The 24,773-nt window shown below is 44.7% G+C and overlaps 1 protein-coding gene and 1 long non-coding RNA gene across 12 annotated transcripts in view; one reads left to right on the top strand and one right to left on the bottom strand.

Annotated features, from left to right (window-relative positions):
* Positions 1-24,773, top strand: part of LOC144311236 (uncharacterized) — a 79,036-nt gene that overhangs the window by 30,562 nt on the left and 23,701 nt on the right. For all 6 annotated transcript variants that reach the window (XR_013376813.1, XR_013376812.1, XR_013376814.1 and 3 more), the window contains 3 exons: positions 13,544-13,719; positions 14,446-14,585; positions 18,170-18,299. This is a non-coding gene — a long non-coding RNA (uncharacterized LOC144311236). The remainder of the gene's footprint in view (positions 1-13,543; positions 13,720-14,445; positions 14,586-18,169; positions 18,300-24,773) is intronic.
* On the bottom strand, positions 874-22,772 carry LAYN (layilin). 6 transcript variants are annotated; one of them, XM_077893435.1, is made up of 7 exons: positions 22,630-22,771; positions 19,107-19,404; positions 13,032-13,189; positions 9,634-9,666; positions 8,902-9,015; positions 6,758-6,854; positions 874-4,128 (listed from the first exon to the last, which is right to left on the bottom strand). In XM_077893435.1, the coding sequence occupies exons 1-7, from the start codon at positions 22,712-22,714 to the stop codon at positions 3,765-3,767; spliced, it is 1,149 nt and encodes a 382-aa protein (XP_077749561.1). In that variant the 5' UTR covers positions 22,715-22,771; the 3' UTR covers positions 874-3,764. The 6 variants fall into 6 exon arrangements, with proteins under 6 accessions (XP_077749561.1, XP_077749563.1, XP_077749562.1 ...); XM_077893437.1 differs by having other exon boundaries at positions 8,932-9,015; positions 22,630-22,770; XM_077893436.1 differs by lacking the exon at positions 22,630-22,771 and adding an exon at positions 21,942-22,230.

The raw sequence follows: 24,773 nt of genomic DNA, 5'->3' as shown, positions 1-24,773 counted from the left end.
ATCATTACAAAACTCAGTTATCTACTTAGCCAAGGTGGCAATAAGATTCTAAAGGCAAATGTATACGGTTAGTTAACAAAATCTAGCTAGCTCTTTAAATAGGGAAGAGTCAACTTTAATAGAAACTTCATTTTTCTAGGCAGATTAAAGATAAAGAAAATCCTTTGTTTACAACTTGGACCAATAATCTAAAACTGTCACTTTAACAGGAAGAAAACTCAAACTCCAATCTTTTGTCAGTGTACTTCTGATATTAAAACTCATGATTCCAACAAGATGAATTTAAAAGGTATATGCAGTCTCTTTCCCTCCCTGTCATCTCCCGTGTTGATATACAATGTTCTGACCAGAATCTCCCATCAGGAATGAAGGGCTCTCAGCTGTGGGAATGTGCCACCAGTCCTTCAACTCTCAGAGGCCATTAGGCATGGCCTTGACGGAAGACAGGTGCCTTGCTAAGGTCATGCCCTCTTCCCAGCTGGTCACATTCAGTGACTGTTATAAAAGTCCAGGCCTTTTGCCCTAATTTTGGATGGTTCTGAAGACTAATCCTACTTTGGAACTCCTCAGGGAATCAGTGAAAGCTTCTGTTGATACTCTATCACTGCTTGACATCTGCTTGATCTGCTCTCTTACTTTCCCTTCTCTTCCCCAAGTGTTGATCACTCCCAAATACACTTTTTGACATACATACTAGTCTCCAACATCTTCATCAGTCCGACTGTGCACAAAATTTCTTTCCAAAGATCCCCTCTTACAAGCCTTCTATAACTTTCCTTTTTACATCAGACTTTGTTCTAAGTGTTCCCTCTTTGAACAACCAGTCCCACTTACCTTGCAAAGAGTCGTTCTTATTATTTCCAGTAGTCTTAATTACATTTATTAACATTATTTACATTTATTTGTTCTTAGATTACCCACAAAACTGCACTAGTCAAAGTAATAAAGTTTCTCTCTGAAACAAAAACAAATGAACAAACAAAATAGAAACAAACTCAAATACATAGAACTGTGGTAGAAAGACCAACACCATGCGGTTTTTCTCTTCTGACAAATTTTGCAATAGAGATAACACGAACCTGCCTTTCAGCAAACAGGTAGAACAGAAATTCTACCTCTAATGTTGATAACTCTGAAGACAGGTCCAATGTAATAATACCAACAACTTGAAATTAGCTTTAATATCAAACATTTTCCCAGATCACATAACTTTGAAAAATGTTTGAGTTTCCATTTTCTGAGTTTTAGAATGCCTGATTATTACAAGCGTTTGCCTTTAAGCCAACTAAATGGAGTACTTTAAAAAATTCATTTTAGGAAACATCTTACATTTACAATATACAGGGACACATATACAAATACACAAACAAGATGCAAACAAAATCTTAAAGGCCCAGTTTCCAAGTATCTTTTTATAAAACAAATCCATTGCAAGATGGGATTATAATTTATAGATCCATTATTTGGTCATTTTTCTTAGGAGTCTAACGAATATTGTGGCCAAATGGTGTTGCAGAAAAAAAAAAAAAGATTGTCATTTTAGAGAATACAGCCTAAAGGACTGCATGTGGGGATGAAATTGTCATTTCCCATATCCCAGTGAGAACACGGCTAGTTTTATTCAAAGATACCAAAAAGTTACAACAATGAACAAACCAAATGAAGCTGAGGGTACCTCTGTGAGCATGAGCTCCTCCCCAAAAGTCAGAGCTTCACCCAAATGAACCAAACAGAAGAAACAAGGTCACATGTCATTGTACACGAAGTACTCACCAAGAGATGTCCGTTCAAACCAAGCCCCAAAACTAGTTCCTTGCTATTATAGGTAAATTTGGTGCAGAAGGTTGGCAGTATCCAGGTGAGGTGAGTCCCCTGTGATTGCCTCTAGGACCAGAGCCTAGGCAGCCACTGGGCTGGTCACTGACTTACTTTAATGGCTGGGGGTTGATGAACCCTGAGAAAGAAGCTCCTGGCTGCCTTTCCAAATCTGTAACCAAACCCAATTCTGTCCACCTGATGCACAGCTAAGATAATCACTGTGATGTTGAGCAGGCCGCAAGGAAAGGGCTGATCTGAGAAGCAACCAGACCAGGAACCCAGCGGTGCAAGCCTCAACTCTACCTCCCCAAAGGAGAGTCAGAGAAATTTAAACCCAAATTAAAAGGGCCTGGGTAAAAAGTTGCAGCTGTGCTTATTAGTCCCATTAACATTTTGGTCACCAGCTTCAGTGACATAAAGTAAGTTGTTAACGCAACTCACCAGCTTCCTAGGCAACTCACCAGCTTCCTTTCTTCCTAGGCAAAAGGAAAGCTTTTAAAACTAAAACAACTCACTTACCTCCCCCACTCCGGGGAGTGTGACCAACAGGTCCTATAAATTTTTAAGCTGCCCTACATAGGCTTTTCTACAACGACCCGAAAAATAAATTGTTCATCCATTCAACAATTATTGATCATCTACTCAGTGCCAGGTGCTGTCTCGGGTGTAGGAGGTAGGATTACTAGGGCAGATGATGAAGGCACAGCCTAACAGGGGCCTGAAGAGGGCAGCACAGGGGAGGGTTAAAAGGACAGGTTACAGAGCCAGGATATCTAAAGCAAAATGGGAACTCTGATGTTTTGGGGCGATGAATTGGTCCTCACCACGGCATTACTCTTGTTGCTTTAAATCCACAAAATCACTTCCTGGAAACAGGCATAAGTGACGTGTGTTTTACACTCTGTTCTCTGTCCTAGTGTGGTGGGTAATTGGGTGGTGATTACCATCTGCTGACTGTGATACTGCTCTGACCCAGACCAGCTAACTCTGTCTACTTTGGGGCGCCATTCAGGAGGCAAAATGACAAACTATGAAAAAATACATGATGAAAACTTAAAATAACAAGATGGAAGGAGTTTTCAGGTGATAGAAAGAACTCTCAGACCTCCCAAGTGTAAACAACTGACATCAAGTAAGTTTATAAGAAAATTTTCTGTGGATTCAAGTCCAAAAGTATTTGACACAGGTCCCTAAAACAAAAGGGAAGAATAATTACCATTGTCAGCAATATCATGTTGATGCTTCTGTAAAACAAACACACAAGGCAGGACGACAAACACGATCAGGGTGGGGCACACAAGCCTAGAAGCCAAGACTCAGATTTCAGTTCTAGTTTGTAAAGTACTTCCAAGTTGGATATTTCCAAGTTTGGATGTGAGGAGAAAGAAAAAGAGGTCCCCTGAGGCCACATGCTGAGGAAAGTCTCTAGACACAGACAGACCAACATTCTGCTTCCTGCTTTTGATTGGATTTGATTTGATTCTTTGAAAAAAAACGATCTGAGAATTGCCAATGCACAGGCCAGCCCAATGCCAGAGTACATGGGGTTTGAAAAGATTCTGTAATTTCTGTCTCTTTGTGATTACATGTGCTGCTGTATAGAGTAGGAAAAACAGAACCTAGTGGTGGGTTTCCCAGGTCCTGCAGCCACAACCTTACCCTGGCAAGGAAAGTGTTGTCCCTTGAAAGTCATAAATAACCCATCCATTGGTAGTTATTTTCTACTACGTGCCTGATGGTGGGCAGGGCAATTTCTCAGAAGGTTGGTCTGGAAAAGAAATTGGGAAAGGGGATATGGCCAAACTCAATGGAGATCACATGTTCTCCCCCATGACCTGATCTGAGCATTTTCATACACATTCTGAGTCTTTTCCTCATAGAAAACAGGAGAATTTTGCTCCTCCTTTCTTTCCCACTCCTGTTCATTCAAGTGTTTTTCATGTATCCTAATAACCATATATTTCATTTTCCACCCATCCAGACTCCTTGCTCCTCCCCATTCGGTCCGGGGAGAACTCGTAAATGTCATTGGTCACAAAACCACTCTCCACGCTTGCCAGAGTCATGAATCCACTTTCAGATGGGTTCACAGCCATGTTGTCATAGTCACAAGACATGTCATCGGGAGTGGCTTCTCCAGAGCACACTCGGAATGAAATGTTCTTCAGGTCTGGCCGGGTCTCAGCTAAGTCGGCTTCACTTTGTTTTCGGATGATGTTGTAAACCTCTAGGTCTGGGCTGTTCCCTTGGCGAGGAGAGGGCCAGATGGTGTGCTGCTCCTTTGTGCTGGGGCCTGGCTGCTCCCGTTTCCTAGGAGGAAAGAAAACTGGAGCTGAGTACTTTAGACAAGGGGATTGAGAATAGCCCTGTGGCTTCTGCTCCAGTAGGAGGAAGTCATCCCAGGCAATCACTACACGGCATTTCTCACCCACAGACACAGGTCAAGGCTTCGGGGTGGGGTGGGGTATGAAAATAGGAAGGTAGTGTTATATTCAAAGTGCTTGTGTATCTATATTCACTGCTGCCAAAGCATAGAACAGAGGTGATTATCTGGGGAACCCCAGAGCTCCTGCAGCATCCATGGATAGAACTGGATGGGAAAAATATCACATTTTAAAAAACTCTTCTCCAAGCTGTCCTTCAATTCTGAATGTAGGCAACAAATCAGAGTAGAATTAGTAATATCTTTGACTTGATACCAACAGAGTCACAGATGTTTTCATATCACATCACAGTTATCATAGATACCTTAAAATATTTTACACTCCTCTCTACTTCAAAATTATGCTAATTATACTCACCACTAAATAAATAACACCCACCCACACATTAATAAAGAAACACACCAAAAAACAAACAAACAAAACCAAAAAAAACAAAAAACAAACAAACAAACAAAAAAAAGAAACACACCTATTGCCAAACCACATTCAGTCTTTGGAAATATTTTGCTAAATTGTTTTTATCAGTACAATTGCTTTCTTTGCAATCCAATACATTTTATTTTATACATTTAAAGATCTTGTTCTGGGAAGGGGTCCAGAGGCTTTACCCAACTGCTACAGAGGTCTCTGGCCCAAAAAGATTAAAAACTGGGATGCCTGGGTGACTCAGTGGTTGAGTGTCTGCCTTTGACTCAGCTCATGATACTGGAGTCCTGGGATCAGTCCCGCATCAGGTTCCTCGCAGGGAGCCTGATTCTCCCTCTGCCTATGTCTCTGCCTCCCTCTGTGGGTCTCTCATGATTAAATTAAATATTAAAAAAAAAAAAAAAAAGGTTAAAAACCTCTGAGATAGGCTCTAGCTTCAGAGTCACAATTCCTAAATCCTGTTGAGGTGCTAAATAGACTAAGGAAGAGAAACTTAACAACAACAAAAAACCAACTGCAGAGTAAGCAGTTGGAAAATATATTTGTAATATTTTAATTGAATTCTATTTTTAGATCAAAAGGAATTAACTAATAAAAATGATCATAGTAAGAGCCAACTATTTTCAGTGTTTATTATATGCCCATTCTGCATGCATTAACTGTTTTAAATCTAGTAATCCTATAAGGAAGATATTGTAAAATGAAGCAGGTTCTACCATTGACCCTTGAACAATGAGGGGGTTATGGGTGTCAACCCCCAACGCAGTTTAAAATCTGCATGTAACTTTTGACCTACCCCAGACTGAGCCATTAATAGCATACTGCTGACCAGAAGCCTAATACATATTTTGCATGTTATATGCCTTATATACTGTATCCTTATAAATAAAAAGTTAAAGAAAATGTTAATCAAGAAAGTCATAAAGAAGAGAAAATATTTACATATATTTTCTTTATATGTATAAAGAAATAATATTATATATATATTATATATATATACATATATATGTATAAAGAAAATATATTTATCTTTCTTGAAAATGTTATCAAGAAAGTCATAAAGAAGAGAAAATATTTACTGTAAAAATATTTACAGTACAGTATTTATTGAAAAATACTCAAAACATGTATAAGTGGACCCACACAGTTCAAACCTCTGTTATTCCAGGGTCAACTGTGCATTAAAATCTTACTAATTCATCTTCCAATGGTTATCAAAGGGAGTTGAATCTTAAACTGGACTTTAGTTTTCCTGTTGTAAAATGGGCATACCAGCCTTCTTCTTCTATATATGGTGTGATGCTGGGGAATAAAAAGGCAACTGAGAAGAGCTGTAGGACCTTCCAAAATGGTGGCACACGATCCATAAATAGAGATGCTCTAGGACAGTTAGTGCGGCTATTTTGTAGCAATCTATAATTATATATCTAATGAAAAGCAAAGTCAATTAAAAGGCTTTAACTATTTCATTTCAAATAGAGTGATTCAGTTTCAGATGTTTGCCAGAAGGCTTTGGAATAGTCATTTTTCAATGGCTCACTCTTTATTCCTTTACCCAATGAACCAACATTTTTGGAGTGAGGGCATACATTCATGAAAGCACTTTGCTGAGCGATGTGTGGAAACAAAGGAGGGGAGTAACAGTTTCACTCCTCGAGTCATTTGGAATCTTCCACACACACAAAAATTAAAGAATATAAGATCACTTTCTTTTTTTCTTTTTTTAAAGATTTATTTATTTATTTATTCAGAGAGAGCAAGAGAGAGGCAGAGACACAGGCAGAGGGAGAAGCAGGCTCCATGCCGGAAGCCTGACGTGAGACTCGATCCCAGATCTCCAGGATCACACCCCAGGCTGCAGGTGGCACTAAACCACTGTGCCACCAGGGCTGCCCAAGATCACTTTCTTAATTACAACCAAGCACAAATTCTTAGTACTTCTGAATGCCCTGAGCCCATCAGAGAATTTACTGTCAAATCTGCCATGGTAATTGAAGCAAACAGAGCAATGTCCAAATCTCAAAGAGTCTAGAAGATACAAAGGTCTACACAGTGAAGATTTTACTTGCCTCTTTCTATAGATCCAAACCCAACACACAACTGTGATGACCACAAGGAGAAGGATGATGCTGGGGATTAGAATGTAAGCAAGATTCAAGGCAGCTTCTGAAAAGAAAATCATATATTATCAGTGTTAGTGATATTGTTACAAGCTTCAAAATGAGCTTAAAAATGCATAATCAACACAGAATATTCCAAAGAGCATATTCCTGGAAGGAAATATATATACAGTTACCCAGTTAGCAAAGTCTTCTAGTTTCAGTAAGTGAGCATTTTCTACGTATTACCCGAAGTAATAGAGAAAAGAAGTTTACATGTTGGAGTTTCTTGCAAAATATCAGAACCACACTGTTAGAATTATATATATTTTTTTTCCAGAGGAAAGAGATTCTCTCTTTTATTGTCTTTGCTCTTCCTTAACAAAGTAGAGTCTGCTTGGGCAGTGGTGATGTCTTTGGACAGAAATGGCAGTTCCCAAGGTGGGGTGGGGAAGAGGGAGGGAGGGAGGGAGGGAGAGAGAAGCAAATCTCAGGGCTATTACCAGGAAAGGGAAGATCACATGAAGCACATGAATCAGACTGTAACCTTCCCAACAAATCTGACTAAGACTATTGGATCCATTTGGGGCCAAGAGCAGTGACTGTGGAGGGCATTCAGAGGCCTGCTATCCTGACCTTTCCTGTCCTTTAAGACTTGGAACAAAGTCTAAATTTTCTGTCATGGGGATTTTAGGAAGAATCAGGGACTGGGGGACTGACTCCTTTCTTACTGGTCCAAGGTTCCTAACCTTCTAGAAGCTGTTGCTTTGTTTTCCTGTGAGGCTGCAAACCTGGCCACCATACACACACAGAGAGACCCAAATAAAACCCACTTTACATGCCACTATGATAACAATGAGCAATGAGAACTCCACCCACGTCTGTTTAGAACTTTGTACTTTTTTCAAAGCATTTTCAACACATGTTATTTGTTATACAATAGAAAATTTGACTACCTTTGTCCTTGGTTCCTGGAAGAGAGGCTCTAAATCTTTGGAATTTCTCAGGTAATAGGAATAACTTTGTTATTCAGGAGCCCCTCAGACCAAACAGAGTTTATGCTGATGAGGTGTCTCAGAAGGGGGACTGAGGATGGTTGGGGGTGGTGCTAGAGATTGAGTTCAATTACATGGCCAACCTCAATAAAGTGGTGAACACGTTGATGTGCCAGGAGGGTAATTATGCAATCTGATTCCATCGGGAGAGGATACAGAAACTCCCCATATGGGACCTCTCCAGACCTTACCCTATCTGTTTCTTTGCTGGCTGCTCCTGATTTGGATTCTTTACAATAAAATGCAGTCATAAATATACTGTTTCCCTGAGTTCTATGAGTTGTGCTAGTGAGTTATCAAAACTGAGGGGGTCGTGGGCATCCTCTGGATTTGTAGCCAGCTGATCAGAAGTGAGAGTGGCCTACACCCCTAAACTTGTGTCTGAAGTGAGGGCAGTCTTGTTGAGGACGGAGTCCTTAATCTGTGGGGTCTGCCCTAAATTGAGGTGGCTGGTCAGAACTGAACTGCAGTATTAAAATATCCTATTTCATTTTAGGGGCACAGTAATGCTCTCAGGTGAGAAACACAGCATTACTTCCATTATGCAAAAGATGACACCATAGCACAGAGAAATGAAGTGGTTTAAATGTTGCCCAGTGACATAAGCGCAGATCTCCCTCTTAAAACTCAAGGTGAGAGGCGAAGTTGAAATTCCATTAGGACTCCAATTTATCACCCCATTTTCTTTGATCCTTTATGATTTGAGTTGTAAAATATTTTTGCCCATTTCCTCTATCTGTTTCACAAGGGAGTATCAAGCACAGACATCATGCATCCTGCATCCCGCGTGGGATTTCTGCTCTTATTCCTCTACTGCTCTTGCAGTACCCCAACCCCTACCCTATGACTGCTGGGTGGTCCCCCACTCCCATCATCACACAGGCACTTCACATCCTGGCCAGTCTACTCTCCCGGGGTGTTTTACTGATGAAACCCAACACTGTACACACTTTCTGCAACGTCTCAGATGCCCTGTCTAGTTCACTTTTTTTTTTAGTAGTTACGGGAACAAAGTAGAGAAAGTAACCATGGGTAATTTGTGATTGAGAGTTCCATCACCTATTTTCCCCTGGAGAGTTCTGTCCATACCGTTGTTTCCTTTAAATGTCTCTCTGGCATCTTCTTTCCCTGCGTCTCCCGGAAGTATGGGTGTTGCTGGCTCTGTTCCTTCACCTGAAAACAGACACATGGACTTGAGGAGGAAGGCCTCACAATCCAGGTGGTCTCTGAGGTCCCACCAGGTTGTAGGTGGGATGCCAACAAGAGGTAGCAATTTGACCGAGGCTATGGTGCACATATAGAAAAGTAAAAGGGTTGAATTTGCTGGCCAACAGATTTAATTGTTTTCATCTTCCTGGTAAGATTTTTGCTGCCAAGAATCATGTACTGAAGTAGACAGCAGGCGGCTGGTGTCAAGGCACAGAAAATACAGAGGTGCCAAAGGGCAGGGCCAATGACTCACTTCTAGGATTATAAATTATCTGTGTGGCTCACTTCTTTTCTCATTAGATTGAATTATTCCTTTCATATTGTAAATAATGACAAGTCACATCCCGAATTGAATTTGTGGGTTGTTGCTTTTCAGCTTTGGGAGAAATAGGCAATACCAGAAGAGAGATTAATGAACTACTTGACATGGCTGGGTATGGCATACACTTCTCCAAATGGTCTGACTTCACATCAGCCCCCTTCCTGTTGGAAAATCTGGTCTAAAGAACATATGGTTCTAAATCCTTACAGGGAGCCTGGGAAACAGCCCAAATTAACCCAAATCTCAAATGAAAGGCTTACCTCCAGGCTTTATAGAAGGAGCTGTTGGTTTCTCTGTGGCAGAAAGAAACAAATATGAAAATAGTAACTAAATTTCCATGACATCTGGATGAAATTGGCCGAATCATGGCATCCACTTATTTACACATTCAATCACCTGATATACTTTATTTAGTGTTACTAGATGCCAAGATCTGGGTTAGTAAGTCAAAAGAATCACTTTTGCAGCAAGACTAGCCTTCCCCCAGCTTTGCTTGAGTATTTTTTTAAAAAGTATTTTAAAAATTTCAAATATGAGAATTTCCAAATATACACAAAAAATAGACTGGTAGAATAAAACTCTATGTACCCTCACTTAGCTTCAACCCTTATAACATGGCTAATCTTGTTTTAAAAGTAACCCCTACCCCTTCCCAGCTATGCTCAGGCCTGGATTATTTTAAAGCAACCAAAGACATCTTAACATTTTCCACTGGGGTTGTTTTAGAGAGTAACAAACACTGACCTCCAAGCAGTGGAAGTGGCGGTGGTGGGAGGTCGGTAAGCAGACCACTGCCAGCCCCTAGGCAGACACTGGTGATCTAGACCATAAATCAGTTTAAATATCTCAAAGAGCCTCAGGACAACCAAGCTGCACAGAGAATCTACATCTACATGTTTTTACCTTTGGCTAGGAGTATGTCCCCCTGTGGTACTGGTAGGAAATCTCTTATGCTAATCAGATGCTCCGGGATTCATAGGGATAGGGTCCTTAAGGGCATGATTTTGGAATTCACAATCCTAAGGCCAGGATAGCAAATCTATTCTGAAGTTTCTGAAGGAAACTTTTAATCATCTTTCCCATAAGTGTGTGTGTGTGTATGTGTGCGCGCGCATAGGCACATGCATACACACACGTGAAAGCGTGTAAAGGTGATACAAATTGTTCATTTATTTCCAAACATCCAACCTATATAGTGCCTTCTACATATAAAAACATCATCATGTTCTAAGTGTTTTATGAAAACAAACACAATTTACCCTGGTAATAGCTTCATTGACGTAGTTGCTATTATTTTGGTGATTTTGTACGCCATGTATCCAAGGTACAGGAATAACTTGTCTAAATCTCACAGTGAGTGAGTAGCTGAACTGGAATTTGAACCAAATAAATTCAAGTAAAAATTAAAATTGCAAGGAGACAAACTGTGGTAGGTAGTGGAGATAAAATAGCAAATGAGAATAGTTCCAACCTTCTCTGGCTCGTACGCTCTATAGGATGGCCATAACATATGGAAACACAGGATAATATTAACAAATATTAATTTTGTGATATTACATTATAATACATAGTATATTCAATAACATTACATGACCTATTCATTTTGTTTGTCCCTCCATGGTTCAATCCAGTGTGCAAAAGTGTATTAAACATGGCAGATTAATGCAGCATTTCCATTAATCCTTACGATGCATCTGCAATGTGCTGCCTCAGCTGATTTGTCTCTGATTTTCACTGAATACACATAGGTGTATTAGCAGACCCCAGAAGTAAGTGAGGGTTCAGATCTGGCTAGTGTGCCCCTACTCTACATGGTCATGTTGTCAAGTTCAGTTTTAGATATTATTCAGCCCTTCCCTTGCCACTCTGGCATATAGATCATGGCATATAGATCATGTGCATCCCTTGGAACTGCACTGGATGACCTTCCCCTAGCCCATCAAATGCAGGGATTAACTTGTTAAATAGGTATATTTCTAGACCTCATGCCAACCATGTAGTGCAGGGGACAAACTTATAAATAGGCAAAGCATTGTATGTGTGAGATGCCAAAATCCTCCTAGGAGGAAAACCAAACTTGGTTTTGAGGGGCCCTTGGAAGGTTTCCTAAAGGAAATTTTTTCAATTTCTTATTTTGAAAAATTTTGGATTTATGAAAATTTGCTAAAATAGTACAAAGAATGCCCATATATCCTTTACCCAAATGTTACGATTTTATCACATTTTGTTTATTTATTCTGTTATATTTGTCTATATTTTTATTTATGTCTCTAGATACATCCACATATGTATGAAAAACATATACAGACATACATGTGTAACTTTTTTACTGAGAATAAGTTGCAGACATGGTTACTCTTTATTCTAATTAATTCAATATGTATTTAAAAAGATGGGGGGGGGGCAGGCTCTTATGTAACCACAGTAACGTGATCAGAACCAAGAAATCAACATTGATAGTCTATTGCCTAATAGACCTTACTCAAATTCTGCCAATTGTCCTAATCCTGCCTTTTATAGAAAACCATCATCATCACCCAGGTTCCAATCCACAATCACCTGTTACACTTAATTGTTATGAGAGAAAATGATGTTGAATGTGAACCCAAGTGAGAAAGAGTTGCTGGGAAAGGGTAAGAGTGTTCCAAGTACCGGGAACAGCAGTTAAGAGCTCTGGGGCAACTTCACAGAGCTCAGAGGGGAGTGAGGGGCACCTCACAGAGCACATGGGGAAGTGGGGGGCACCTCACAGAGTGCATAGGAGAGTGGGATGCACCTCACAGAGCTCACAGGGGAAGGATGGGGAAGGAGGGAGAAAAAAACACCTTTTAGCAGCAAAAATCACAGCAAAAGCCTAAATTCAAACAATTTTAGGATTACTTAGTCTTCAACTAGATGCAACTAACAAGCCATTCTGTTCTGGCGAGGCAGGAAATGGTGCAGGATGGTCACTGGGTAGTTGGCTTCAGGGAGCTGAGAAACTTCAGGACAGATCAAAATCACTTGAAGTCTAGATCTAAGTGGGTTATGAGGGAGGAGTCTGGGAAACCCCAGCAGAGTGAGACTGCAGGCTTGTAGCCAATTCAAAACACTCAACAGATCCAGAGGCAAAGGCCAGTTGGATTTGCAAAGGCATGCAGAGAGGGTGGTTTAAGCCTGCTCCTCACGGAGACTGCCATCTGTCCAATGCCAGTGAAATTAGTGTACTCCATCATCTACTTGCTCTGGTCATTATTCTGTTTCCTTAAAGCCCCAGAAAATAATGCCATGTGGCTCTTAGAAGACTTGCAGGAACAGTGGCCAGCTTCCTTTCACATTTTTTCTTTTTCCCAAATTCTCTACAGCCAAGCTCACGTGTGGAAAGAATGAGAATTTGTGATTGTCCACTTGGAGGGCTTTTTGCTTCCTGAACTTCTCACCATTCTCGATTTGTCGTACATAAACAAAACCCTTTCTTTCCTTCATCCCTTCCCTTAGCATCAGCTACTCTTCTCCTCTGCTGAGAATAGCCCTCAATGAGGAATTGTCACTCCACTCCCCTGGCATTTGCAACAAGCTGTCTCAGAGACCATGTAACAATTCTGAGATAGCAGCTGCTTACAAAGTTAAGAGAGGACACTGAGAATTCAGCCATGTAACTTGGGAAAAGATTCATTACCATCGGAATATTTGCAAATGAAATTGTTCTTCATGTTGCATCGGTCATCATTCCACTGGAACATGTAGAGGCCCCCGACACCAGCAGGAGCCGATGGTTGATGGTACATGACCACGCAGACCTCACTGCCGCATGAAGGCTCATCCACATACCAGTTCCTGTAGGAAAGAGGTCAACGATGGACACCATTGGAGAAGGAAACTCCAAGACTTTAAAAACCTTTGTTTTGCCATCAAGTGCCGTTGAGACACGAATTTAGGATTCTACTTCGGAAGACAATAGAGAGAGAGGCAGGAATTGAAGTGCTGCCAATGAGCAGAACCACGTGCTTTCTAATACAGACATCACCATCAATCCTCTGACATTTACCACAACCTCTTTGTAGGGAGGAATATATTACCATATGATATCTGCAAAGTAATTATGAGCAAAAGCAGTTAGCAGGGCCAATCTGGATGATCTTGTTTCTTTCTTGCTCTTTGCTAACTGGCTTTTGTTTCTCCTTGTTTTAGAAATCAGATGCATCGAGAAGAGGCATGGTTTATCTCAGCCAGAGCTTGACCTGCTCACATCTCTCTGCTTTTTGACAGTCATAGACAGTCATAACTGCCTTTCTAGCCCTGGGATGTAAATGGAAAATTCAAGCATCTGAGCAAGACTTTCCAAAATGTAGAGGCTGTCAAAGCAGGTGAGGGGGTGGCGGTAAGAGGAGACGGCCCACATAGTCTTTTTCAGTTTTTAAGTTGTTTCCACGTCATCAGGCAGACGAGCCCCTCCCTCTGCCTCTGCTGCCAGATTTCTTGTCTTTGTCTTCCTACCTCTTGAATGGGGTGCATTAGCAGCCTGCGCTTCACTACCCAGTGTTACTTGGAATTAAATGGTACTGCCACCCAGTTGGATATTGGGTGCCAGGTTAAGGCCTTGGATTCTACAGAGAATCTAAATGCTGTGAGCACCCGCTGTATGCATTGACTCAGGGCTGGGCTTTGTAGTCTGCATGGTCATCCACCTGTGTTGCCTCCTTCCAAGGCCCAGGTCTTGCCCTGATGCTCAGATTATTTAGCTGAGTCCTGCTGCTCTGCATAGATCTTGAGAGCCTCTCCTTGGAGGCAGCTGAGAGATAGGTCTCCTTGTAGCACCTAGGTATGCCTCTGTTTGAGTGCTATGTTACTATCCACCAAAGGGAAGATCCTCTGCTGCACCCACTGGGTTGATTTGCCTGGATAATAACTGAACTTGAAGCACTGCTTGGATGCTGCATCTGGACAGCTGGGGGCCCTGACTTGGGCTGGGCTCTGACCCAGTAGTTATAATGACCAGACCATATTCTAACCCACTTGGTAGATCTTTTACCTTGACTTACCCTGTTCTTTTTCCCACTGGCATTATGGCTTTATGTTATTTCATTTCACAGCTGATGGAATAGATGGAATATTATGCCAGGCGCCTAGGTTGTGGACTCAAGCCAGCTCTCAGGCTGGGAACTCACTGATAGAAGAGGAGGCCAGGTTCTTCAGGAGGAGGGACCCTGCAATGCCACAGTTGGCATACATGGTAATCATTTTTCTTGTTCTCCCAAAGGGACTATGGCTATTTCGTAGAGTTATCCATGCATTGGGGAAGGGGAATATCCAAACGTTGTAAGAACTGTTGGGCACAGGATGCAAGTGACATTGATATTTGAAGACTTGAAATGTCATCAAGGCTACCAGGAACATATTGAGGTCAGGTATGAAATGGAGTTCTGGCCTAGGACCAGCTCATGGGGGGACCCATAAAGTGGGCATTTCCCATATGACTTGAACAGCCGTATTTGGTAGTTGGTATAGTTCTACATTGGTTCTTTAGCCTACAAAATAAGAGCTATAATAGTGGACTAGGTCAAGCAGAAGCTTCTGAAATTGCACTCTTCCACACCCTCTCCAAAGCAGTAAATTAAAAAAATCAATATTTTATCCAGGAGAAGATGACAGAAAGTAATACTTCCCTTGAAGATCTAGAGAATGCAGTGGGGTGGGGGGTGGGAGTGGAGGGTAGTCTCCATCATATCTCTAGTTAGTTCACTAGTCTGGACCCTGCAAAAACCAGTCAGATCCCAAAGGATGATACCAGAGTAGCATAAACACAACTAAGTAGAAGTCTCAATTACAGCTGCTGTGCCATATGTGGTATCTTTGCTAGAGCAGGTTAACATGCATGCAGGGTACTTAGCATGCAGATCCGGTGAACACAATATTTTCAGAAATAGAATCAGAAAGAGAATCAGAAACAGTTTGCATTCATTTGGAATAGACAACAGCATATATTTATGGTCTTACTTCAGGCCTATGTTAATTTTCTCACCCTCTGCCATAGGAGACTTTGGTATAAGGAGACTTTGCAGAAAATCACAGTAGTCTACTATATCTCTGACATCATGCTACTGAACCAGATAAACTTAGTAAGACACTCATATGTCTAGAAGGTTAGAGATAAACTCTATGAAGATTTAAGAGCCTGCCACTTCATGAAAATGTGTAGGTTTCTAGTGATCTAGGGAATGCCTGAACATCCCTTTCATATTAAAGGACAAATATTGCATCTTGAAGCATCTTTCAATAATGTAAAGGAGGAAGCATAGCACCTAGTTGGCCTCTCTGGGTTCTAGAGGTAACATATTCCACATTTGGGAATATTGCTCTGGCCCATGTACCAGCCAACATGAAGGACAGCCAGCTTTGAGTGAGGTCTGAAGCCAAAAAGGACCCTGAAGCAGGTCTAGGCTGTGGTGCAAGCATATTTTCCCATTGGGCCATATAATCTAGGAGATTCTATTAGTAGAGGTATCAGTGATGGGAAATATAATGCTGTATAGAATTTGTGAAAAGCTCCAATGAGAGAATAACAGTGTAGATCGCTAAGATTTGATAGCAAGGGCATGTTATCTGTAGCTGAGAAACAATCACCTTTTGGAAAACAACTCCTGGCTTGGCTACTGGGCAAGGAGCACCAAGAGACTGTGCAGTCCAACCTGCCCATGATGAATGAGGTGCTGTCAGACACAACTAGTCCTGGGCTGGGCAGGCCAAGAAGCAATCCATTCTAAGATGGAAGAGGTATATCCAGAACCAAAGAGCACTCACTGTATAAGCAGGCAGAGCAACCTGCCATGGCATCTACCACTGTCATTCCAAAGCCCCTCTCAGCTTACACCTATACCTGCATAAAGGAATCCTTTATGACTTGCTTCAGAGGCTGCCTGAGTTTGGTTCATGGATAGGTCAGCCAAATACGGGAGTATGATTCCACTGGACAGCAGCTGTACTATGACACCACTCAGAGTTGGCCTTGAAAGGTCAAGTGGTAAGGGGACATCCTCCCAATGTCTTCAGCTTAGATGGAGCACTTAGTTAACTACCTTGCATGGGCAGAGACATTACTGGAGGTTAGAATATATAAGGACTCAGGAGTAAGGCAAGAGCTTGGCCAGATGATCAGGAGTCGAAAAGGAGGAAGAGAAGATTGGAGATGAGGAACTCTTAGATAGAATGATATGAATATACATAGGGGAATAGGCATAAAGTATAAGGATCTATCACATGTTAAAACCCATCAGAAAGCACTTAGCATAGAAGAGGCACTAAACAGCCAGGGAGACAAAATGACTCAGTTAGTTGATGGCAGCTAGCTTATAATCAGCCACCCCATTGCTGGCACAATAGATACATACTCTACTAGCCATGTGGCAGGGATGAAGGCCATGCATGGGATCAACATGTCCATTTCCACTCACCAAGGCTGATCTAGCTACTGTAAACATCTAACCTTCCAGCAGCAGAGGCCAAAGCTAAATCCCTAAAGGAAGACCAACCCTAGGACACCAACCTGGCATCTGGTAGCAAGTTGACTATGTTGGACTCTTTCCATCCTGAGAGGGGCAATGATTCATTTTGTTGGGAATAGATGTACAGTCTGGGTATGAGTTTGCCTTTCCTGCCTCAGGGCCTCAATCAGCACCAGTATGCAATATTTGATCAACCAACATGAGATTCCAAATAACACCTCATCAGACCAAGGGACCTATTTTATAGCAAAGGAGGTGTGGGAGTAGGCTTGTCGCCTGGGGATTTACCGGTCACATCATATCCTGCACCATCTGGAAGTTGCTAGCTGGACAGAATGGTGGAGGAATTTGTTGACAACACAGATGAAGCACTGGCTTAGAGGGAACACTTTGCAAGGAGGGAGCATTATCTCCCAAGACTCAGTGCACACTTTAAATAAATGTCCTCTGTATATCATCCCATGTCCCCAAGAGTAAGACTTCATGGGTGTGAGAACCAGTGGGCAGAAACAGGAGTAGCCTTGCTTACTACCACTAGTAGTGACCCACTTGGGGAATTTGTGCTTCCTGTCTCTGCAGTGCTGGGCTCTATAGGTTTTAGATGGCCCAGTACCCAAAGGTGAAATACTTCCACCAGAAGATACAGGAAAAGTCTTATTAAACTATGAGTGATGGCTGCCACTTGGGTGCTCTGGGATCCTTATGTCTTGAGACCAGCAGGCCAAGAAGAACAATGATTATCTTTGCAGGAGGTAACTGGTCCTAATCCCAGGAGGAGGTAGCCATCCTGTCACCCATTCTGGGGAGGGAGAAATATATTTGGTATCCAGGTTATCTACCTGAATTCCTGTGGGTACTCACATACCTAATTTCGATGGTAAATGGAAGTGTTAAATGACTCCAGCCTGAGAAGTGCAAGATGACTGGGGCCTAACGTTCCTCAGGGCTGAGGGTCTGGGTCCTGCCACAAGGTAAGCCACTGAGGCTCCCTGAGCAGAGAGTGAGGGGAATCTAGACTGGATGGTAGAGGAGGGAGGTCAATGAGTATCAGCTGTGGCCCTGGGACTAGCTCCTGTGGTGAGGAGTGTAGTTCGTCATACTAACTTTCCTTTTTTCCCCCTTTGTTTTAATTAGAGAGGGGGGTGCAGAAGGAGAGGGAGAGGGGAGGGAGAGGGAGAGGGAGAGAATCCTAAGCAGGCTCCATGGCCAGCATGGAGCCTGACACAGGGCTCGATCTCACAATCCTGAGAAATTAAGAATGGGATACTTAGCCAACTGAGCCCCTCAGGCGCCCCACAAATTTCCCTTTTTAAAGTTTCTTCCAGGAAGAGAGGCCTGTGAGAACCTGGAGGGGCTACCTGTGGCACCTAGATGGAACATGTGGATCTGATTAGCATAATGGATGGACTCTGATAGACGCTGACCTGTTGTCTTCAAGATAACAGGTAAAAAACATATATTTTAATCTGCATTCTTTTGATTGACAATGATTCAAACTTTTTTTTCCCATGTGATCATTGACCAGTTAGATTTTCTATTTTTCAATTGCTTAGGTTTTTTGCCTCTTTATCTTTTGGGGTTTATTGACTTACATAAATTTTTAGTGTCTTAATGACTTACATAAACGCTTTATCGTAAAAAAGATATTTACTCTGTAATTTGTTACATTTATCCAGTCTTTTTTTTTTTCTTTTTTCATTTATCCAGTCTTATGTCTGCCTTTTCACTCTGATACCTTTTGATGTTTGTCCATGTCACTGCATTTCTTAGGGAGGAACAATGGCAAGGCCATGGTATCAGGGTGGGGTGTGAAATGAGTGGGTCCTGATGCTGTGGGTTTAGGAGGATCCTCCAAAACGCAGGCTTCCTTGAGTTCCCTTTTGGCCCAACCAGGCCCACCCCTGTGGTATGGAGCCCTACAGTAAGTCTTAGCCCCACAGATCTTCAATCTCTCATTGGGGTTCTAATCCAAAAGGCTGGACAGCCAGAACCACTGACTTCAAGCATCATGTGCTATTAAAACAATGCTTCTGGGCCACATCTCCCTGGACAGAGCTCTTGGGACATGAGTTGGGCACAGATCCGGGCTGATTCACCACCCTCACCACACTGCTTTGGCCAGTGCCATCCTCTAAGGGCTCTGCCTGGCTGGACCTTCACCTCTTCCCCACTGACCAGGCATTGTGGATTCAGCCTGCCTCCTTTTTGAGTTATGTCAAGTGAGTTAGCTCTTTGGGTTTCTACACACTTACCTGAATGCTGACGTGCTGCCATCTGTCCAAGCATAAAGGTCCTGGCAGCCTGTGCTGTTGCTTTGTCTCTCCTCCCGCCTCCGGAGCCCAATCCAGAAATCACCATCAGACGCCAGGAGGTTTTCAATGAACTTTTCTATCAATCTCTGTTCATCCTGAGACTCGATGCTAAGGAGCTGGCCCCCATCTGTCCTGCAGGCTGCATTGGCTTCCTCAAAGTTCAGTCTTCGAGAAGCATCATGGAAGTAAATGACTTTATAACAAGGCCTTTGTGTCCCTTCCCGGCAGACTGGCTGTCCTAGAGAAAAAAGAAGCCAAGCTATTTCAGTACTCCCAAAAGTATACCAGGGCAGGGATGCTCGGGGGCAAGTGAATGAAGCTACCCCTGGGCAGGAATTCTGATTACTCATCTGTGGACTGTATAATGTCATTTAGTGCCTGAGAGCAAATTAATATCCCTCCCTGCATCGAGATGCAGTAATTTCAACTCTGATGCCTGTATTGTGTAGGGACTCCATGTTTTGTTTGCTCCATTACAGATTCTTCAAGAGCAGACATTTTTGACTATGCTTTAAAAGAGAGGTAGCTAAAAAAAATAAAAATAAAAAAAAATAAAAGAGAGGTAGCTGAAGACTTATGGTTTCACTTAAGGTCACACACATATAGCACTTTCACGTCATCAGGAAGTCTCAGGGGACAGTATTGTTTAGAGTGAGTTATCTCTGGTGCTTCCTTAGGTAAGAGAGGTATTCTGAAGTTGGCTGTGGATTCCTCTATCCTGGAACCCTCTGCCTGTGTAGTAGGACCAAGATTTCGCCCATGCTGTCCTGTAAGCAGAAGCTAAGAGCATCCAGTCGATGGGGTTTTCTGCTCTGAATGATCTCACCGAAAGACATAGTTAAGGTTTACTGAACTCTTACCACATGGCATGAACTATGCTAAGGGCTTTTACATTTACATCTATACTTTATCTCATTGAACCTCATAGTAATCCCCTGATGTAGATATTGCTTATGCCCCATTTTACAGAGGAGAAAACTGAGGCTCAGAGAAATTAAGTAATTTGGCTAAGGTCACATAGCTATTGGTAGCATCATCAGAGTCAGAACGAGGTTCTGATTACAAAGTCAAACCTGTAACTGTTGAACCGTGCTGCCCAGTTGCCACTCCGCTGCAGTTTCAGGCTGCATTGGGAGCCTATGTAATGTGCCTTATCCAACTGATACCTGGAAGGCTGAAAACCATCTCCGACGGATGGGATTCTACTGAGGAGGAGCAAATTGTTCACCGGTACATGCGCCCCTAGCTTGCATCTGGGCAAAACCTTGCTGTGAGCAAACTTCGTTCCATCAATGTGTATTGAGTGTAGGCTCTGTGGCTGGCACGGTGCTAGATGCTGGGACTATAGAAACAAAGGCCAGGGACACCTGGGTGGCTCAGTGATTGAGTGTCTGCCTTCAGCTCAGGGCATGATCCAGGGATCCCAGGATTCAGTCCTGTATCAGGCTCCCCACAGGGAGCCTACTTCTCCCTCTGCCTGTGTCTCGGCCTTTCCCTCTGTGTCTCTGATGAATGAATAAATTAAATCATATATATATATATATATATATATATATATATATATATATATATATAAAAGAAACAAAGGCCAGTTCCTAGCCTGCAGAAACACATGCCCCTGGACCCAAATGTACAAGTGAAAACTAAATTTCAACAAAGGAAGTCCCTTGCAATGTAAGAGCCAGATTGTGGGCTGTGGGTGTGAGAAAGGGATGAAGGGTTTTGGTTTGGGAATCTCTTCCCAGCCCTCAAGGAATGTTCTCATTTTCCTAATTTGTTTTGCAGCCTTGTGGGGAATCAGATAGCATTCATCCCTATACTGACCAGTATATGGGGCAAAGGCTGCAGACAGTTGACTGCATTTTCAGTGCTGAAGGGGAACAGCACATGTAGATAATCCAGGAAACTCCCAAGAAGTCTTGTTTCTACTGCTTCTTTTATCACTTTTGTAAGGAAATTCTCAATAAGCAACAAGTTATAAGAGTTTTGCATCTTCTCTCTATTATTCATCTGCTCTTGCTAGAACTCTAACAGGACTGGCTCATCAGCAAATGAAGAGGCCTCAAAAGTGCGACATTTTCACTAAGAGGGTGTTCCAGAGAGAATGGGTGCCCCTGGCCAGAGAGGCTGTGGCTGGCACACTGCCTAGGGAGAAGACCCAGCCAGCCCAGCTATTGTGATTCCCTCAAGGTGGCTCCAAATGGGGCAGCCAGTGAAAATGAACCTCAGGTACCTCCAACCTGGTACACGGGCATAACATAAGGTGGAGCTGAATTTACTGGCAGTCCCCAGTTTTCTACCTTTGGTTTATCAAGGGAAAACATAACACCTTAAACGGGTTTCCTGTATGGTCCAGCCTGACCACACTCTGCAAGTCAGCCGGTGAGTGCCAGAGAGAGCCAGAGCTGGAAGGATGCCTGAGGCGCATCTGGTTCCCCTGCCTTCAGGAAGTGTCTTTCTCTTCTCATTTGCAGGAAGGGGAAGGGCGGGGGCTTCTGTTCCCCACGACCTAGGACAAAGCCCATGCAGCCCTAACCTAGGCAGCTTAGTTCAGACGCACCCCCCCTTCTGCCGCCTCGCAGCCCACCCCCATTCCGAAACACACTTTAGATCCTTTCTATCAGCTCTGCAAGCACGGATAACGGAGTGGAGGCTGTCATTCTCCATCCTCTGTGGGCGGTCTGTCCTCGCCCCGAAGACCTGAGAAAGAGGCACGGACATCCTCCCCCCGACATGCAGAACAAATAGAAGAGGCAAGAAGCCAAAGCACTGTACCTCCTCTGAGGTCCAAGTCCGAGGCTGCATTGACACGACAGGAGGAAGGAAGCAAGAGAGTCATTCCCCTGAGTCAGGCGGGGCTTGTCCCGCGCTAACCCGGCTTCTTTCTGGATCTCTAAGCGCTCTGCTCCAGAGCTGGATCCCGCCATCCTCCCCCCACAGAAGAGACCAGGAGCAACAGGCTGGGCTCCCACCGCACAGCCGATCCAGAATCCCCACCGTCCCCGCCTCCTCCCGGAACAGGAGACCTCCCGGGTGGGCGGGAGGAGGGTCGGTGAGCCTGTCCCCGCGCGGGGGTGCCGGCAACTGTTGCGCCACGCGCGGTGGGGCGGGCCCGGGGGACGCCTCCTGGGACAGTGTGCCCACTGCCGCACCTGGCCTATGTGCCCTAACGCCCGGAACTCCGGACGGGGAGCGGACTTTGAGGGTTCCAGGATCCGCAAGGATCCGCGCCGGTCTCAGCCAGCCGCGGGGCGACCGCTCCCCCACCAGCAGGCGCGCGGGAGGGGAGTGGGGGCTGGGTCCACTAGCGGAGCCGGGGACGCCCCTCGCCTCTGCAGGGGGCCGGAGAAGCGGTGCTGCGGGCTCGAAGGCGGCCCGCAGCGGCTGGGGAGCGGCGGGCGCGTCTGCGGAGCCCTCCGGGGACCGGCCCCGCCCCAGCCCTCGCCCCTGCGCGCTCACTCACCGCTCAGCAGGCGGCCGGTGGCGCCCCGGGGCCCCGCCAGCAGCGCGGCCAGCAGCACGGCCTGCAGCGCGGCTCCCGGCTGCATGGCCCGGCTCGGGTGCGCCCTCGAACACCGCGGACAGCGCGGCGCCACGGCGCTGGAGCGGACCGACCCGGGGCGGCGTGCGCGGCGACTGCAAAGGCGGCGGCAGCATCTCCCGAGAAGCCCCGGACCCGGCGTCCGGAGGAGGCGGGGAGGGCGCGGAGCCAGCGCACCGCCCCCCGCCCCCTGGGACGTCACGGAGGGCAGGGCAGCCCCGGCCCTGGCCCGCCAGCGACCGCCTCCTCCAGCGCGCCCGGCGCGACCGACCCGGCCAGCCCGGGCAGCGAGCCGGGGAGGGGAGCCGGTTCCCGGCGCGCCCCGGCCTGCCCCACCCCCTCCACGCGCTTTCCACAGGGATCCTGAGGTTTGTCCAGGGCGCGGGGCCGAGTAGGAACATCCCGGTCTGACTTCTCTGAAATCTGATGAAGAGAGCACTGCAGCTAAACCCGGGGCCACATCTCCACCCCACTCCTCGCCGAAATGGCCAAATTCACCCGGGACCCTAGGCTCTGCAGGGTCCGTGGGGGTGGCGGGCGCCGACACTCCGTGGGGCTCGGCAGGCTGCAGGCCAGGTGCTCAGGGCCACCCCTGAGAGGGCAGTGGTGGATGCCGAGAAGAGATGCTCAAGCGAGCGGTGTGCCACTGGCCGGACGGGTACGGGACAGTGTGGCGAGCGTCCAGAGAGGTGGCTAAGTTGGAGTTCGGGCTGACAAGAGAGTAGCTCCAGCCGAAGCCACAGGGCATCTCTGAACTCGGCAAGGGAAGAATCCTGCTCTTCTCAGGGGACCTGTTGGGAGGTGGGGGTGATTGTCCAGCCCTGGACCCGCGGGCAGCAGGGAGGGGAGCCTCCCGAGGGAAGAATGATCCCTTCCTCACCAACTCAGCCCTCAAGGTGTGTTCCCTCTTCTAGACGGTCACCGCTATTTGCTTCTTGCGGTAAACACAATGTTTTAAAATACACTCAAATAATAAAGTGAGCCTCCCGCCCCAAAACTAAAGCATTAAGTGGAAGAAGGTGGGTCTGATTTCCTTGCCTCTTCCCCCCACCATGCTTCCGTGAAGCACTGCCGAAGCCTGGTCGGGGCCTCTGACTCCTGGGCTTTGGTCTCAGCTGGAGCCACTGCACTTCTAGAGGAAGAGGGCTGGGGCGGGGGTGGGGGGTGGGGGGGGGGGTGGAGAGTCGATTTCAGTATCAGCTGATAATATAGACAAGTCCTGCTACTGAAACCACGAAATAAAGCAGCATCAGCAGGATGAGGCCTGACCTTTATGGCAAGCTGATTTACAGTTCGTCCTTATGTCTGAGTTGGAGTATCTCATATCCAACATGCATTCTTTCTAGAAATTCCTGGTTCTCAAAACAAAGAGAGGACTGCCATGGTAAGGGAAGCACTTGAGTTGGCATCTGATATTCTGCTTTTCTTCACTTAAAGTCTATGTAGCCTTTGGCAATTCCTGAGTCTGAGTTTCAATTAACTCTTGATGTTACCTGAAGAGTTTTGCGCTGGTTTGATGGGGCAAATACACATGTAAGTGTGCAGATAGCTGGTAACCTAGTGTCACTTGAAAATGATGTATTTCCAGTATCACAATACATATTACAGCTTAGGGAAGCTGTTGCCTTGGCCCAAATAATTAAATTGTGCCCTGAGTTCTCCCTTTGATACTCTGGCCCACAGTGCCTTTGTTAAGGTATGTGGTCAACTTAATTGTGCTAGATTATAATACCAACTCCAGTTCTGAGCAGGTCCTGTATGCACACCCTTTACCTGTGTAACTTTGCAATTCTTCTAAAGGGGCTAAGTAAAAAGGACTCTAACAAATTGTGTTATTTTTTAAAGATTTTATTCATGACACACACACACACACACAGAGGCAGGCTCCATGCAAGGAGCCCAATGTGGGACTTTAACCTGGGAATCTGAGATCACACCCTGAGCCAAAGGCAAATGCTCAACTGCTGAGCCACCCAGGCGTCCCTGTCCACTTCTTTTAGTAAGAGTCCTGAATGTTAACTAGCAGATGATCTTCCATTTAAAGACTATTTGCCAGCCTCCCTTGC

This window comes from Canis aureus, chromosome 3 (genome assembly GCF_053574225.1).
Source record: "Canis aureus isolate CA01 chromosome 3, VMU_Caureus_v.1.0, whole genome shotgun sequence".
NCBI classification, from domain to species: domain Eukaryota; kingdom Metazoa; phylum Chordata; class Mammalia; order Carnivora; family Canidae; genus Canis; species Canis aureus.
Note: the sequence above shows the minus strand (reverse complement) of the source record. Positions and strands in the feature narration are given on the sequence as shown.

Coding starts and splice junctions, on each gene's coding strand:
- LAYN (XM_077893435.1), bottom strand. CDS start 22,714: ATGCAGCCGGGAGCCGCGCTGCAGGCCGTGCTGCTGGCCGCGCTGCTG. Junction 19,405..22,629: donor CACCGGCCGCCTGCTGAGCG/GTGAGTGAGCGC, acceptor TTTTTTCTCTAG/GACAGCCAGTCTGCCGGGAA. Junction 13,190..19,106: donor GGCAGCACGTCAGCATTCAG/GTAAGTGTGTAG, acceptor TCTTTCCTACAG/GAACTGGTATGTGGATGAGC.